Here is an 18,089-nt window from a genome sequence, read left to right on the forward strand (position 1 = left end):
TGATATCAGCCACTTTAAAATTCTTGGGTGCCTTACCTTCGCTTCTCCTTAGAAGCTCATAGAAAGAAATTAGATAAGAGGGCTCAGAAATGTGTGTTTTTACTTTTTAGGCTTAAAAAATGGTAATATGTTCTCATGGATATTCCCAGAGAAATTTTTGTTTAAAAAAATATTCAATTGAATGAACAATGATGCTTTCCTTTTCATAGCCCTCCGCACCACCAGCATCGTCTATCTGAAAGAGCCTAACAGCGAAAACGATACAAATGTTCAACACAAGAACAATATAGAAGCACTCACAACACAATATGGCAGCAACTATAACAAGCAAATATAACAAGTAAAGCAATAACAAGAACACACCGAGATTTTAACGTAGAAAATTCTCTCAATGTGAGAGGTAAAAATCACGGGTCGTCCAGACCAATGAAATAGCTTCACTATAATCAAATAAGGTACAAGAGAGTCTCAAACAAAGCACAAAAACGTGCATATAACCAGCCAAAACATCAAAGCACCAAAACTTACAAATTAGAAGAAAGAAGATGAAATATACCCAAAAAAATAGAGCTGCTGTCGAAGCCAATTTATCCCTCTGAAGATCTCCAATTAAAATCTCCACAGTTCAGAATGAAGAACAAGATGTGAAAAAACTACAGTCCAAATTTCAAGTCGATCCAACGGTGAAAGAATGAGAAACTGCCGTTCCAAGATTGCTGCTCTGTGTAAAAATGGAAAACCTAATTTCTCTCTTGCGAAGTCAATTTCTCTCACTATAAATCTCCAATCAACATCTCCACCGACCAGAATGAAGAAAAAGATGATAGGAACACGCAGTTTAAATTTTAAGTTGATCTAACGGTGAACAACTGAGAAACTGCCATTTGAAATTTACTGTTTTGGAAAAAAACAGGAATTCTGTTTTTCCCCTTCTCTTTCTCTCTTTGGTGGCTACTCTCTTTCTCTCAAATAACCTCCAAAATCTGAATTAGGGTTGTGACACTAGCGTGCAAGAATACACCCCCAAAATATTGGGCTTGGGCCTCACAAAGGAGAGAAAAAAACCCAACAAATCTCCCCCTTCTCGACTAGGTGGAGGCTCTCGCCATTCCGGCGATCAAACAACATGTTTCAAACTTTTCTCTTGACAATGCTTTTGTCATCATATCAGCACCATTGTCATCAGTGTGAACTTTTTCAAGTTCCAACAACTTGGAATCTAACACATCCCGTATCCAGTGATACCTAACATCAATATGTTTAGATCTTGGATGAAAAGTAGAATTCTTGGCAAGATGAATAGCACTTTGGCTATCACACAACAACACATAATGGTCTTGCTTGAAATCAAGTGCTGCAATAAACTTCTTCATCCACAACAACTATTTACATGCTTCAGTTGCTGCAATAAACTCTGCCTCTGTGGTAGAAAGTGCAACACACTTTTGTAGCCTTGACTGCCATGAAATAGCTCCCACTGCAAACTTGACCAAATAACCTGAAGTAGACTTTTGAGAATCAATATCTCCTGCCATGTCTGCATCAGTAAAGCCAACTAGCAAAGGTTTCTCATCACCAAAACTCAAACTCAAGTTAGTTGTACCTTTGAGATATCTCATAATCTATTTAACAGCATTCCAATGTTCTTTACCTGGATTAGAGAGAAAACGTTTCACAGTACCAACCGCATGAGCAATGTCTGGTCTAGTACACACCATAGCATACATCAAGTTTCCAACAGCTGAGGCATAAGGAATTTCATCCATTGCTTGTTTCTCCTCATCAGTGATTGGACACTGCTTGGTGCTCAACTTAAAATGAGGAGCAAAAGAACTAGCAACACATTTGGCATCATTCATGCCAAACCTTTGAAGCACCTTCTTTATGTACTTCTCCTGTGACAAATAAAGCTTCTTGGAATCTCTATAACGAGTAATAGTCATGCCCAAAATTTGTTTGGCAGGACCCAAGTCCTTCATAGCAAAGAACTTGCTCAATTGTTTCTTCAACTCATTAATCCTCAAAGCATTCTTGCCCACAATCAAAATATCATCCACATAAAGCAAAAAAATGATAAAATCATCATCAGAAAATTTTTGCACAAATACACAATGATCTGAAGTTGTCTTACGGTAACTATGCTTCCCCATAACAGATTCAAACTTCATGTACCACTGTCTTGGAGCTTGCTTCAACCCATAAAGACTCTTCTTAAGCTTGCACACAAAATCTTCCTTTCCTTTAACAACAAAGCCCTCCGGTTGCTCCATGTAGATCTCCTTATCTAAATCACCATGAAGAAAAGTTGTCTTCGCATCCATTTGCTCAATCTCTAAATCAAGAGACGCTGCTAATCCAAGCACAGCACGAATGGATGACATCCTCACAACAGGAGAAAAGATCTCCTCATAATCAACACCTTTTCTCTGGCTAAAGCCTCTAACAACCAAGCTAGCCTTATACCGAGGTTTAGAATTGTGTTCTTCATTCTTGATTCTGAATACCCATTTGTTCTTCAAAACTCGCATACCCTTTGGTAGCTTAACCAACTCATAGGTATCATTGTCAAGCAAGGACTTTATTTCTTCTTGCATAACTTCAAGCCATTGAGCTTTGCTTTCATCTTCAACAGCCTCTCCAAAGCATTCAGGTTCTCCTCCATCAGTCAACAAAACAAACTCATGTGGAGAATACCTTGACGAAGGCTTCCTCTCTCTTGTAGACCTTCTGAGTGCATTTGCAGGAATTTTTAAAGCTGGTTGTTCATCTTGATCATCATCACCAACTTCATCAAGTATCGGATCAATTGTTCCATCTTCACCTGCACTTGTATCATGCTCATTATTTTGAGCTTCAACTCTACCATCTTCTACCATAGGCATAGAGGGAGTAATATCCAAGTCAGAAAAATCATCACTAGGCTGAACCATTGGCTTTTCCGCATTATCAACATCCTTCAATGTTTGGTCTTCAACAAAGACAACATCTCTACTCCGAATCACCTTTTTGTTAACAGGATCATAAAACCTATAACCAAACTCATCCATGCCATAGCCAATAAAAATACATTGCCTAGTCTTTACATCAAGCTTAGATCTCTCATCTTTAGGAATATGAACAAAAGCTTTACATTCAAAGACTCTAAAATGATCATAAGAAACATCTTTACCTGACCATACCTTCTCTGGCATTTCAAATTGCAAGGGAACACATGGTGTCCGGTTCAAGACATGAACAACAGTGCTCAAAGCTTCACCCCAAAAGGATTTTGCCAATCCAGACTGTGACAATAAGCACCTAACTCTTTCAACCAATGTTCTGTTCATCTTTTCAGCCAAGCCATTCAACTGAGGAGTCTTCGGAGGAGTCTTCTGATTTCTTATACCATACTCTTTACAATAAGCATCAAATGGACCTGAGTACTCACCACCATTGTCAGTACGAATACATTTCAACTTCTTCCCAGTTTCTCTTTCAACAGAAGCTTGAAATTGCTTGAACACATTCAAAACTTGATCTTTGGTCTTCAAAGTGTAAACCCATAATTTCCTAGAATGATCATCAATAAAGGTTACAAAATAGATAGACCCTCCAAGTGTTCTTGTCTTCATCGGCCCACATACATCAGAATGCACCAAGTCAAGTATCTCTGACTTCCTTGAAGGTGGGTGGCTCTTGAAAGAAACCCTGTTCTATTTCCCAGCAAAGCAATGGTTGCACTTTTGCAAAGCAACCTTACAACCAGATAAAAGATTCCTCTTGGATAACATATTCATACCCTTCTCACTTATATGACATAATCTCTTATGCCATAAATCAGTTTCATCAACAAACTCAACAGCATTAACAACATCTTTCACAATCTTTGCTTGAGTTAAATAAAGAGTAGAGTGTCGAGTACCTCTAGCAACAACCATGGAACCCTTGGTAAGCTTCCAACTATCATGAGAGAATGAGCTATCCAAGTCTTCATCACACAACTTACCAACAGAAAGTAAGTTCAACCGAATATCTGGAACATGCTTCACATGCTTCAAAGTCAACTTGGTACCGTTGGAGGTTTCTAAGCAAACCTGTCTAACACTGGCACATTTTGCAATACCTTGATGAGCCATTTTCATATAACCAAAATCACCAGGAGTATAGGATGTAAACAAATTCCTCCTAGATGTAACATGAATAGAAGCACCGCTATCAATCACCCAACTAGTGCTATTATCAACAAGGTTAACAGATTCAAATTCCTCAACAACAAGAAAATCATCATGAGTTACATTAACCTTGTCTTCCTTGCTACCATCATCTTTATTTGTGCTCTTGTCTTTACCTGCCTTGGCTTTCTCCTTCTTTAGCTGCCAACCAAATTTCTTCACATGTCCCTTTTGACCACAATTATGACACTCAATATTCTTATACTTTCCTCGAGACTTGCTTCTGCTTTGATCTCTACCTTTAGGACCTCGACTTTTGCTTCTCCCCCTAGACTCAGAAACAAGAACATCTGAATGTGTAGTCGATGTACCTTGTGACTTTCTTCTCATCTCTTCATTCAAAACACTGTTCTTGGCAAGATCCATAGAGATTACACCATCAGGAGCAGAATTGGACAATGACATTATGAGAATTTTTCACGAGTCTGGTAAGGAGCCAAGAAGTAACAATCCTTGAACCTTTTCATCAAACTTGATACCTATGGAAGATAACTGATTCATAATTCCTTGGAAATTATTCAAGTGATCTGTCATTGATGTCCCATCTGTATACTTCAAAGCCAACAACTGCTTGATCAAAAACATCTTGTTATTCCCAGTTTTTCGAGCATACAACTGTTCAAGCTTAATCCAAAGAGTCCGAGCATGTGTCTCTCCAATAATATGGTTCAACACATTATCGTCAACCCACTGCCTAATATATCCACAGACTTGTCTATGCAACAAAGTCCAATCATCATTAGATTTCTCATTAGGCTTCTCTGTACCAAAAACTGGTTGATGAAAATTCTTGACATAAAGCAAATCTTCTATTTTTGACTTCAACAAATCATAATTAGGACTATTAAGAGTGATCATCCTACTAGTATTAGTATTAGCTTTCATTGTTCACAAAATCACAAGCCCAGAAAAATACCAACAAGCTCTGATACCAGTATGAAAGAGCCTAGCAGCGGAAACGACACAAATGTCCAACACAAGAACAATATGGAAGCACTCACAACACAATATGGCAGCAACTATAACAAGCAAATATAACAAGTAAAGTAATAACAAGAACACACCGAGATTTTAACGTGGAAGACCCCCTCAATGTGAGAGGTAAAAACCATGGGTCGTCCAGACCAATGAAATAGCTCTACTATAATAAAATAAGGTACAAGAGAGTCTCAAACAAAGCACAAAAACGTGCATATAACCAGCCAAAACATCAAAGCACCAAAGCTTACAAATTAGAAGTAAGATGAAATATACCCAAAAAAATAGAGCTTCTGTTGAAGCCAATTTCTCCCTCTGCATATTTCCAATTAAAATCTCCGTTCAGAATGAAGAACAAGATGTGAAAAATCTACAGTCCAAATTTCACGTCGATCCAACGGTGAAAGAATGAGAAAATGCCATTCCAAGATTGCTGCTCTGTGTAAAAATGGGAAACCTAATTTCTCTTTTGCAAAGCCAATTTCTCTCACTACAAATCTCCAATCAACATCTTCACCAACCATAATGAAGAAAAAGATGATAGAAACACGCAGTTTAAATTTCAAGCCGATCCAACGGTGAACAACTGAGAAACTGCCATTTGAAATTTACTACTTTGGGCAAAAACGGAAATTCTGTTTTTCCCCTTCTCTTTCTCTCTTTGGTGGCTACTCTCTTTCTCTCAAATGACCTCCAAAATATGAATTAGGGTTGTGACACTAAGGTGCAAGAATACACACCCAAAATGTTGGGTTTGGGTCTCACAAAGAAGAAAAAAAAACCCAACACTATCTAATAATGACAATTCAAATGGTACTACCAAAAATCCTAATAATTCTGAAGCTATATTATATTGCATGTTGCACCACATTCACATTACACCTCATTCACGTTTGTCTTACAATCATGCATCTTTAGTTCAAAAGAAGGCACAAGGGCGGCTTGGTTGCTAAAAATTTTACACAAATGCATGGCTTCGATTATCTTGACAACTTTAATTCTGTGATAAAAATCACCACAATTTGATATAGTTGGAATAATATAACATAAATTTAAAAGTTAATCTTCTCCAAATAATTTGATTTAATAGTTAAATATTTATTTATCACAAAAAAATATAGAAGTGGCAAAGAACACTCCAAGAGATTAATTTGAAAATAATTTAATACATATTAAAGATTGTTTTTGTCACGGTTCGATTTAGACAGTAATCGACGTGAAAGAAAGATTTTTTAACAAGTCTATTTATCGTATAATTTTTAAATGTTAATTGTTTTTAAAACAAAAAATTTAAAGCTGCATCTATTATATAGCACAAATATAAATTTATAATTTTATAAAACACGAAAGATAGCCCTTGCTTGTAATATATGGAACATTAATTAAAAAATTTAATGTTACAGTATAAATTATATGACCTTTGAAAGATAAGATCTCATTAAAAAATATATCTATATTGAGAGAAAAATTATTAGAACTTTAATCTATATCTCTATCTGAAAAAAATAAAATAAAAAACTGACAGAATAAGTTTTCACAACTTAATGAATAAGCAGTATATCTATAATTCATATGAAAAAAATACAAATTATATTAAAATAAATCATGAGTTTAATATCTATATAAAAACAAAAAAGGAGTTTATAATTTTAAATTTTATTATTACACACTGGTGGCTTCACTTTTATGGTAGTCTTTTCTTTTAGTGTATTAGAACGAATTAATAGATTTAACATGTGAGTTACATATTAGACTATTAATATCATCTCTATTAGCTGAAGTCTGATTGAAATGTATTTACAGTTCACGTTATTATCGTTAGCTACAAATTTTCGTATTAGAATTTCCCGAAATTATTTAAAAAGTGTGGCAATAAACATATTTTCTTGTAGTGTGATAACAAATAAACAGATTTTAATTTCGAATAATATTTATATAATATTTTAAAACATAATAAAAAACATAATTTTAAACAGTAAATAGTATGAGTAAATGATAACAAATACATACAGCTAAATTGTAACATAATAAAATAATACATTTGACAAAATAATACATTGGAAGAAAAAAACTATAAATATAATATTTACTCAGATATTGATTATGAATAAACGGTCGTTTGATTTACTACTTATTTCTTAATCGATATAATTTTAACAGGAATTAGAATTTAAAGTGAGAATATTTTTCTCTTTAGCATAAATTTTTTTAAAAGAGTTTTCTTAGAAGTAAACCAAATTATATTAAGATAGAGAAAATAATATATGTGTGTATGTGTGTGTGCACACTCATTTATGTGTGAGTAAAGAAAGCGAGAAACTGACGCCTATTCACTACAAGAATTCCGGCAGATAGCGATGAAAATTTTGCGGCGGTTTTATATAAAATCGCTGCAAAAGGATGACATGCGGCGGTTAGGGGTTGGGGCTGTAATCAGACCTACATTTAGCGGCGGTTTTTCTCAAACCGCCATTATATTTCAATCAGGTTTGTATTTAGCGGCGTCTTTTAGAAAACCGCCGCTATATATATCATCGAGTGAGTTCTTGTTTTACATTTTGCGGCGGTTTTGTTTAAACCCCCGCAAAATACATATTACCACGTATTGCAATGTTTTCTTTAGTAATAACCATCTGGGTATAATCTAGTTAAGTAAAGACTACTATCTTAAGCTACATATGTTTAAATCATTGTTACTTAAACTCGTAACACTTTCAAAATTCAGTTTACGTAAAAAAAATTCACAAGTTAAATAAGCTATATATGTTAACTCATGTGAACAAATTTACCAATAAGATTTTCTTGTTTACTTTATTGGCATTTAAATTTTCATTCAAACATGGATGTAAAAGAAGAAAATAAAATCATACTCTGAATTTATAAAGTTAAAATAAAGTTCTAGAGAGCATAAATCAAATTACGCCTCTTTGAAGTTATGCCTTACTAAACCTAAATCAAGAAACTCTAAAAGTAGATAAACATGTACAACTGCGACCCAAATCATTAAATTAAGGGAATCAACGTAACTCTTATAATAAAAGATCAAAATTTCTCTCCAATATTATATTGAGCTGATGAAAAATACTCTGTTAAGAATCTATGGACTTCACGTTTTACACGATCTGATATTTCATCTCCATACCATGGCCTTTTGTTTAGATCAAAGCACCTTCTCTTAACATGTATATCATCTTGTCTTTGTTGGTCTTCTAAAGTTTCATTGTCTTCTTCCGAAACCTTATTGAGATTAAACTGCATGGATCTGTCAACTGCAACAGAGGAGATATCATCTAAATTGTCTTCTAAATCAGACTCTTCTCCATCTGGACTGTCAGGAGCTATTTCTCCGGAATATTCAGGTAAGACTGAAAATATCAACATGCACATAACAAAATGAGTATACATAGAAGAAACTGAGAACTCCGAGGTCATTAAATACTTCTTAGAAAAAAAAACAAACGACAATATGCTAAGACAATAATTTTAAAACTAAACGTAAATTTTCGACAATTACCATCTCCCTTGTTAGTAGTTTGGGCAAATTTCTTAAACAGAAGCTCTGGTAGCAATTGTTGTGCTTGCAGAGGATGACGAAAAGTCCTCAATTTTTATTGGTCCTGTTCCACCGTCATGTTATGTTCACTAGTGTTTTCAAAACATAACACTAGTGAAATTATATTGAATAATAGATAGCAAGATTATCAAAAATGCAACCCTAAGAAAAATAACAACTGAAACAGCATTAAGGATTTAACGTAAACTAACTTTTCCATATTAAAATCGTTGAAAAAAACAAAAAATCTGCTTTTATTCATGAAAATTCACAATAACATAAATATTCAACTGCAAATAAAAATTACACAAGTATAAAGTAACCAAAGAAAACAACGTACAACGTTGAGTTTATTTAACTTAGTTTATGACAAAAAGATCATTTTTAAATTACATTAAAATGCTTCATATAAGCATCACTCGACATCATCGAAATTCTCTGAAGCATTTTCTATGAGGTCTTCTATATCATCCTCCCTTGTCAACAGTAAATCTGCAATGTCACATTCCGCTGACATGTTCAACCCTGGCTGTAGAGAAAAACCAACTTCAGCTTCTTCATTCTCTTCTCCCATGTCATACAAATCCCGTGGTTTCACATGAACCATAACACTCCATTCCTTAGCTACTTCATCATCCACATAGTATACAAGCTGAGCCTCCGATACCAATATGTACGGTTCATCTTCTTCTCGATTACCAGTGTGTATCAGACGAGAGAAATCAACGCTGGTAAACCCCAAATGGTCTTGTTTGATGCCTCTATTGGTAGTAGCATCAGCCCAAACACATTTGAACAATACCTCTGTGAAGGAACAACTATAATTCAATTCAATTATGTCTACAATTTTTCCGTAATACGGAACACCACCAACTGCCACTCTATTATCACGCATGCTTGCATAACTTCTTGTATTAGATGATACATATACTCCACTATTTTGTGTTTTCAGCCCGTTTTCCTTTGTGATAGTTCTAAACTTGTACCCGTTAACATTGTATGCCCCAAAACGTCTTGCTTGAATCATGGGACCGCACGCAAGCAACTTCAAATCTTTCGAATGAAGCGTACTTTCCATTGGAACTTGGAACCACATAACATTCATGCTTTATATTAAAATCGGTTTTCATATAGTACTAATTCCAGGCTAAAAACACATTGCTCAGGTTAGTATTCTGTCAACCTCATGCTTGAACCACCGAGGAAATTCTGCATGGACGACACTATCTATCTTAGCTTGCAACCTTGTCTGATGACACAAGCTTCGCTTTTTCTTTTCCCTAAATGTACTTTATGGGAGAAAAGAAAATTAGTCCAACTAGTCACTGGGAGAAAAGAGTTATATTGGTGTTTTAGAAATATATGTGTATACTTACTCAACAAACAGAACCACGGCATTGCAGTTGACTAGCACATGGCGATGAGCTTGATGTTTTTCCATTGGAGTGAGTTCGAAATGCGAAACAACCCCTAATGCCTTTCCAATAGCTGGGAACATCCTTTTTCCTGAATTATGAAGAACATCAACGGGCTCATCATCAACTCGCCCTGGTCGGTTGATTCTAGTCTTAATATTATCCAAATATCTAGAACAGAAAGTCAGAATTTCCTCAGATAAATAGTCTTCTGCAATTGAACCTTCTGGTTGTGCCCTATTATGAACATATTGCTTCAGACGTCCTAAATATCTTTTTTATAAATACAATAAAACGCTTAGTATATACACAATTAATTCAACTGAGTGTACTAAAGGGGTTTATCAGCAAGCTAACCTTTCTATTGGATACATCCACCGATAATATATTGGTCCACCAAGAGTAACCTCATCAACGAGATGCACTGTGAGGTGAACCATGACGGTGAAGAAGGATGGAGGAAAAATTATTTTCATCTGACAGGTTTGCACAACATGATTCTGAAGTTTAGCAAGCTGCATAGGGTTTATGGCTTTCCCACAAAGTTCTCAAAAAAAAAATGATGACAAATTTGCAATCACATTGGACACCAGACTCGGAAGTGCATTCTTCACCAAAATTGGGAGTAATTGTTCCATCAGAATATGGCAATCATGACTTTTCAACCCAGATAACTTGCGCTGTCGCAAATCAACACAACGAGCAACATTGCTAGAGTAACCATATGGAAAGATCACATTCTGCAAAGTCTTCAGGAATACATCCCTCTGTGAATTTGACATCGCAAATATTGCAGAAGGATATTTACCACCTTCCCCCGGCCATAATTCAGGCCTTATGCCCATGTATTGTAAATCTCTGTGAGCTTTAACATTGTCTTTTGATTTGCCGCTATCGTTTAGGATAGTGAAGACCACATTGTCACACACATTTTTTTTTACATGCATCACATCGAGGTTATGACGCAACATCTGATCCTCCCAGTACGGGAGGTCAAAGAAAACACTCTTCTTTTTCTAATGCGAGTCATCTTCATCTGCATCCTGACCATTGCGTCTTTTTTTGGATGTCACAGTTGAACTCTTCCCAAATGAAAGGTGCACATTAGACTGTTGCCTCAATACATCTGTTCCGGATAACTTCTTTGGTGGATCTCTACCTTCGACCTACCCGTCAAATCTATTTTGGTCTAGTCCGTATTTGTGTCCCTGATTCAAAAAATGACGATGGCCCATGAAACACCATTTTTGACTGTCTTTCAGCCGATGTGGCTTAGCGACCAAGTTACACGTAGGACAGGCTAACCCACTGTGCGTATTCCAGCCAGATAGGCTTCCCAATCCTGGAAAGTCGCTGATAGTCCACATCAGTGCCGCACACATCTTGAAAGTGTTTCCCTCTTTGGCATCATACGTTTCAACGACATTCCATAATTGCTTCAACTCATCTATCAAAGGCTGCAAGTAAACATCTATATCGTTACCTGGTATTTTCGGCCTAGGAATAAGCGTGGATAGAATGAGAGATGTATGTTTCATGCAAAGCCAGGGTGAAAGATTATACGGAATAAGAATCACATGCCAGATGGAATACTTTGTGCTCATATTCCCAAAGGGATTAAATCCATCACTCGCCAAGACTAGGCGAACATTGCGCAGATTCGTCGAAAAATTAGTATACTTTGCATCAAACTTTTTCCATGCTTCAGCATCCCTTGGATGCCTAAGAAAACCATCGTTATTACACGCCTGTTTATGCCATAACATATCACTTGATGTCTTGTTGAACATGAATAATCGTTGCAACCGTGGTATGAGAGGAAAGTAACGAAGAGTCTTGGCTGCTATAGGTTTTTCATTTCTCTTCACAGGTACGTTGAGCCTAACAATAGAGCCCTTTTTAGTCTTCTGCTTCCATCTTGAACATCCACATTTCTTGCACCTAGTCAAGTTCTCATCATCACCTCGGTACATCATATAATCATTTGGACAAGCATCTATCTTGATATATTCAATACCCAACTTTCTTATTGTCTTCCTGGCTTCGTACACTGTCTTTGGAAGTTTTGCTTGTTCGAATGCGTCCCGCAGTAAGTTAAGAAACATGGACATTGCCTTGTCACTCACACCACGCATACACTTGATATGATAAAGCTTCACTAAGAATGATAATTTGGAGTACTTTGAGCATCCGTGATATAACTCCTGCTCTCCATCTGACAGTAGATCGTTAAAATCCTGCGCGGCGCGACTTGGACCTTCATATAAGTACAGTAACACGTCTTCATTGTCTTTTGCATGTTCGATTGTTGTGATGTCCTCACTCCCATGTTGCATCATGAAATTGAATGCCTCGTTGACCATTTGGTGCATTTGATTCACTTGGGATACCAGATTTTCATCTACTCGTCTCAATCCAGATCTCTCTTCAACCGGCTTCTTACCATGACGCAGCCAAATAGTATATCCAGGGGAAAATGGTCGTAACAATAAATGATCGTATGCATCCTCTCTTGTTTGCATAAGTTAAAACCCACATTTAGGACATGGACACTTTATCATGCCGTCAGAGGACGCATTCGCAAATGCAAAGTCTAAAAAATTGTTCAATCCTTGCCTATATTCCACACTATTCTGTGACTTTGAAATCCAGGTTTTATCAATATCTAATATAGTATCAAAATATATCGAACTAATTAATAGTGGCATAAGAAAAATGAGAAAACAAACTTGTAAAAATTTTCCTCCATCAGAATTATCACGATTTAGTTTTAGCTAGCAACTTAGGTTTAGCGAATTACAGTTGATATGAAATTTAGTGAGGTTTGCACAATATAAAAAATATCTTTCCTTCACTTGCTACTATTTTCATAAGAGAAATTGTGACGAATAATACTTAAATAAAATACAACCACATATAGTCTTGTTAGCACTTTTTATAGTTTTGGCATTGTTATTATTTAAAATTTTTGTCAATGTACTTTAAAGTGAAGAATGTGTAACTAATATCTTTATTATATATTTTATTACTTCTACTTGTTTTAACTAAATTATGGTTTAGGTGTCATTCAACTTGGTCGAACTTGTTTTCATTTTATGTTAACTAATATTGAAAAATTAAATATTAAAATCCAATAATGATTCTATTGTTATTTTAAAAGAAATTATAAATTCAAATCAATAAATTATATTTTATTGTCAGTTACTTTCTAATTTAGAATAAAAGATCCCCTACGATTTCAATTTGGATTTCTCAATTATTAGTTGATTATCAGGCATTATATATTTTTTTAGACTATATTATTTTTAAATATACTTTAACATATGATAAATAACATAAAAAAAGATGATTCATCTCCATCATTATATATAACATGTATTTCAAATAAGTTAGTAGTTAAAAATTTAATTTTACTATAAAACTAAAAAAATATAAAGAACTTAAACTAATAGAAATATAATAAAATTCTTGCCCACAAAACAAAAAATATAACCACTAATAGAAAAAATAATTACAGAATATTGGAACCCTAAACGCGTTGCCTTTCGTGAATTTCATTTTAACTTTGGACCTTTTAATCATCGTCACGATATCTATTTTGGTTAAAAATGATTACTAAATTGCGGGTTGATAAAAAAAGATAAAATGAGTATAATTGCTTTTTTGACCTTTGTTTTGTTATATTTTTTGTTTATTTATATTTTCAAATTAGAAATCTAAATTTAACAGTTGAAATTAAATTAAAATAATAAATCAGCTTAGGTTATCTAACATGTAAAAGAAAATGGAGAGTACTATATGTACTCTGTAGAAAAAAATCGAAGACAACATGAGTAAAAGTTATGTGTAAATAAAAAATGGTGTGAAAAAAATCGAAAAATTGATTGATAATGACATTTTGGACCAAATTTTAAGATGACAATTATAGTTATCATTGTTTAGTAATTAGAATAAGATGAAAAAGTGAAAATTAGACTCCAAACTCTCTTATTCCCTTTATATATTGTTATAGAAATGGTTTGAGAAAGAAAAAATTGAACAAAGTCAAGATTTAATGAATTTTTATAATTTGCAAAAATTATTATACCATAATTAGTTGTAGTTGGTTTTATATTAAATAAAAAGATAAACTTAAACATAAGAAACCACTTCAATGCATCAAAAAAAATTTTACACATGTAATAAGACATAACTTATTCTTTAAAAAAGTGTGAATTATTTTTGCAATATTTTTTTATTTAGATATATTTTTAAAAAATAAAAGTAAAATAGTTCTTCATAAAAAAATATATATTTTTTAAAAAAATTAAATTTACACATAATTCCATTTCTCTTCAAATTATTATCATACAATTTTAATCATAATTATGAAAATCGAATCGGACCGGCCAGTTCAACTGAGTTAACCAGAAACCGATCACTAGAACGGTTCGATTCGTCCCAAAAACTGTATAACAAGAAACTGGTAAAAAAATCGGTCGAATCGGTGGTCAATCGGTGAACCGGCAGAACCGATCAGTTTTTTTAGTTCTTCCGTTTTTTTTTGTAAGATCTTTTGCATGTGTAAATTATATGGTTGATAAAATTTTCAAATTTTGTTTTTCACATGTTTATTTAAGCACTTCTCATTTATACGTAATTGCGACTACTTGTACTGGATTTGAGTGTCATACTTTATTAATTTAAATTAGCCTGTAATGGTGGTGGCATTTCTTCAAATTATCAGTGTTATGCTTGTTAGTTGGTCTTGGTTAATGACAACGTCAACTAATTGCAGCGGGTCTTTCATTATGTGGACGATGCCGGAGGAAAACTAAAGTGCGAAATTATGAAGAGGATAGGAAAGAACTGAAAGGATACAAGGCACAACTTGTATCATAAATGTTACAAAGAAATAAAGACTTACGAGAAAAATCTTGAGCAATGCCCGAAAGGAATAGAAGAAAATGAATGGAAAAAGTTCCTTGACTATCGCCAGAAGGAAGAAACAAAGGTAAGCTTTAGTATTTTTTATTATTTCCAAAAGAACATACATGTGTACACATATTACACCCCTTACCTTTTATATTCAACATCTCTTTCTCATTTACATTTTTTCTGTTATTTGTACATAGAAAAAGTGTAAACAGAATGCTTTAAATCGGAGCAAGCAACTTTACACACATACTGGGGGCTCCAAAACACTGGCAAAAAAAAAAGACGAAGTTGTAATAAGTAATTATTTACATTAAGATTTTGATTAATCTTCCTGAATATGTTGTTGTTGTTTACATAATTGTGTCGATATCAATGATATAGGAGAAAGAGCAAGGAAGGCCCGTTGGTAGAGGAGAGTTGTTTATCATGACTCATAAGAAAAAGAATGGCTCGTATATCCATCCCGATGTGCGTGTTGTTAGTGTAAGTCATGTTTGAAAATTTCAAGCAACTTAGCTTACTGTATATATCGTGCTACTATTTACTCATGCCTTTCTAATGTGTTGTATATTTGTAGGAAGCAATTGCGAATGTTGAGAGGCAAGATGAATCCTCTAAGCACCTTTCACAAAATGATTCGCTAGCACAAGATCTCAGAAAGGAGCACCCAGGACGAGTTCGTGCCCTAGGTGCTGGATCATATCCCACCCAAGTCTTTGGTAACACTGCTGGACAACCATTGGGTTCTGTAGAGCCCAATGAAGAGTACGAGAGGAGAATTGCAGAATTGACGGCCAAGCTAGAAGAAGAGCAGGCGAAGAGACAGTCGATACATAAGGTCTTGGGATATCTAGTCAATAGCAAGGAGGCAATTTGCCAGCTGAAGTTGCTGCAGAGCTGGCTTTTTTGGGCAGTACACTGAACTCGTCACGCGCAGGGCCATCTTCATCTGGCAATCACGACCTGCAGCAAAAATTTTGAATTTCAATCAATGTTCTTAGATACTTTTGCATTTAAGTTGGTTTAGTGCTTTATGCTTATTTTCTTCAAGTTAAGCATTCCTACTTTATTTTGGATGATGTTATGACAATCTAATTATATATGTTATGTTTGCATATATTTAATTTGGTTTGTTATGTTATTTGGCTATTTTATTTAGTTGCAATTTCTGTAAATTAATTGAAAATAAAAAAATTAAAATTTAATAAACAGACGTTTTCAAAAGAAGCAAAATAATTAAAAATCTAAAATTTTAATGGGAACTTTGAATTTGGCGGCGGTTAATAACCGCCGCAAAATAGGTATATTGTCCATAAGTTTGCATTTAGCGGCGGTTATCACCTGCCACAAAACAGCTTTGTTTTCAAATCACTTGCATTTAACGGCGGTTGCAAACCGCCGCAAAATTAGAAATAGCATTTTTCGTCCTCGTACTGCAGTGGGTAATAACCGCCGCAAAACCAATTTACATTTTGCGGCGGTTATTTCAGCGGTTAAAAAAAACCGCCGCTAACCATTTGCCTGCGCCTCATCTTCTGGCGTTTAATTAACCGACGCGAAATGTTAACCGTCGCAAAACGACTCTAGAAACTGCCGCAAAGTATCGGTTTTGTTGTAGTGATTTATAATAGGCAAGCAAAAAAGAATGAAAACAGAAGAGAAGAAAAAAAGTTAAAATATATAATACGAACCTCACATTTTTTTTATATTTTATTATAATTATTAACAACATAATATTATTATAATAATGTAAACTCCACTTTCATTATTATTATTTTTAAAAATCTTCTTTCCCTTTGACCTTTATGTGATGGTGTTTTTTTTTTTAATTATTATTATCACCGTTTCGCAAAACAAAACTGCTGCCCTTCCAATTATATGTAGAATGATGAATTAAAAGATAAAAACAAATTAGAAACAGCTTTTTATTTAAAGTTGTTAAATCGTGATATGAGAATTAGAAAATGCATACCTGTAATTTTATATGATCAGAAAGTTAGATAACAAGGGAATGACAATTTTTAGAATCTATCATTGGATTATTTTAAAATTTTTTAGATATACTTTTGTTCACTCTATTCTTTTTTGCTTACGATTTTATCCATCTACTAAATACATGCGTCATAAAATTATTTCTCTTAAAATTTAAATAAATAAGTAAAATAAATAATTATATTTTAATATTTTTTATATTTGTTTAATTTTTTATATAAATTTTATTTTTTATTTATCTTATATAATTTTATTTATTTATCAAAAATTAAATTTTTTTAAATATAAAATTTTAATATTATATTATAAAATTATTTTTTAAATTTAAATTAATTTTATTTATTACTCTCATTTTTTTGGTCACTCGCTCGGTGCTTCGTAACGGAACTATAATTAATAAGGAAGTGCAACTCATGTACTGTCTAAAAGCGGCGGTAGCTTCAACATTATCCAGTCATATTCATTGCTAATTAAATCTCTGTCAGAAACGGATGAGAACTACTTACAAATTAATTGGTTTTTTTGTTTATTTACTATATTTTTTAGTTTGATAGACTAAAAAATAATTTGTCATAAATTTAAGTTTTATTTAAAATTTTGTTATTTACTAATAAATTATTATATATTTAAAACGAAATTTAAGTTTTTAATATTTATTTAAATAAATAAATTAATTAATTATTTGATCAACTCAAATTAATTATCTGCATGGTTATTTACTAAGGCCAATGCTAGTGTGAAGAAAAAATCTGCTGATGAAATGTGTTGGCCTCATTGAAAAGGAATACGTGTTCTTTATATTAAAAGATCTCCAGACAAACGATGTCTTCTGCCGAAATATCAATTGGTGTCTAGAGAAGTGTGATGATGATAACGATGAATTATGTAGTGATTAATATGACCACTAATTAGTTAGGCTTTTTTGGTATTTCAGAAATAGTTTTTTAGTAAAACAAAGTTGGACCGAGTGTTTTTTGTTTGTATTAAAAGTTTTGTGGAACATGTCAAAATAATGAACTTATT

At 33.7% G+C, this 18,089-nt stretch overlaps 1 protein-coding gene across 1 annotated transcript; it reads right to left on the reverse strand.

Moving 5' to 3' along the window:
- Window positions 1-11,323: 11,323 nt before the first annotated feature.
- On the reverse strand, window positions 11,324-12,679 carry LOC112749267 (uncharacterized). Its single transcript, XM_025797528.1, has one exon. It carries the CDS (start codon window positions 12,677-12,679, stop codon window positions 11,324-11,326), a length of 1,356 nt encoding a protein of 451 aa, XP_025653313.1.
- Between the last annotated feature and the right edge of the window lie 5,410 nt (window positions 12,680-18,089).

Source organism: Arachis hypogaea, chromosome 15, assembly GCF_003086295.3.
Source record: "Arachis hypogaea cultivar Tifrunner chromosome 15, arahy.Tifrunner.gnm2.J5K5, whole genome shotgun sequence".
Classification (NCBI taxonomy): domain Eukaryota; kingdom Viridiplantae; phylum Streptophyta; class Magnoliopsida; order Fabales; family Fabaceae; genus Arachis; species Arachis hypogaea.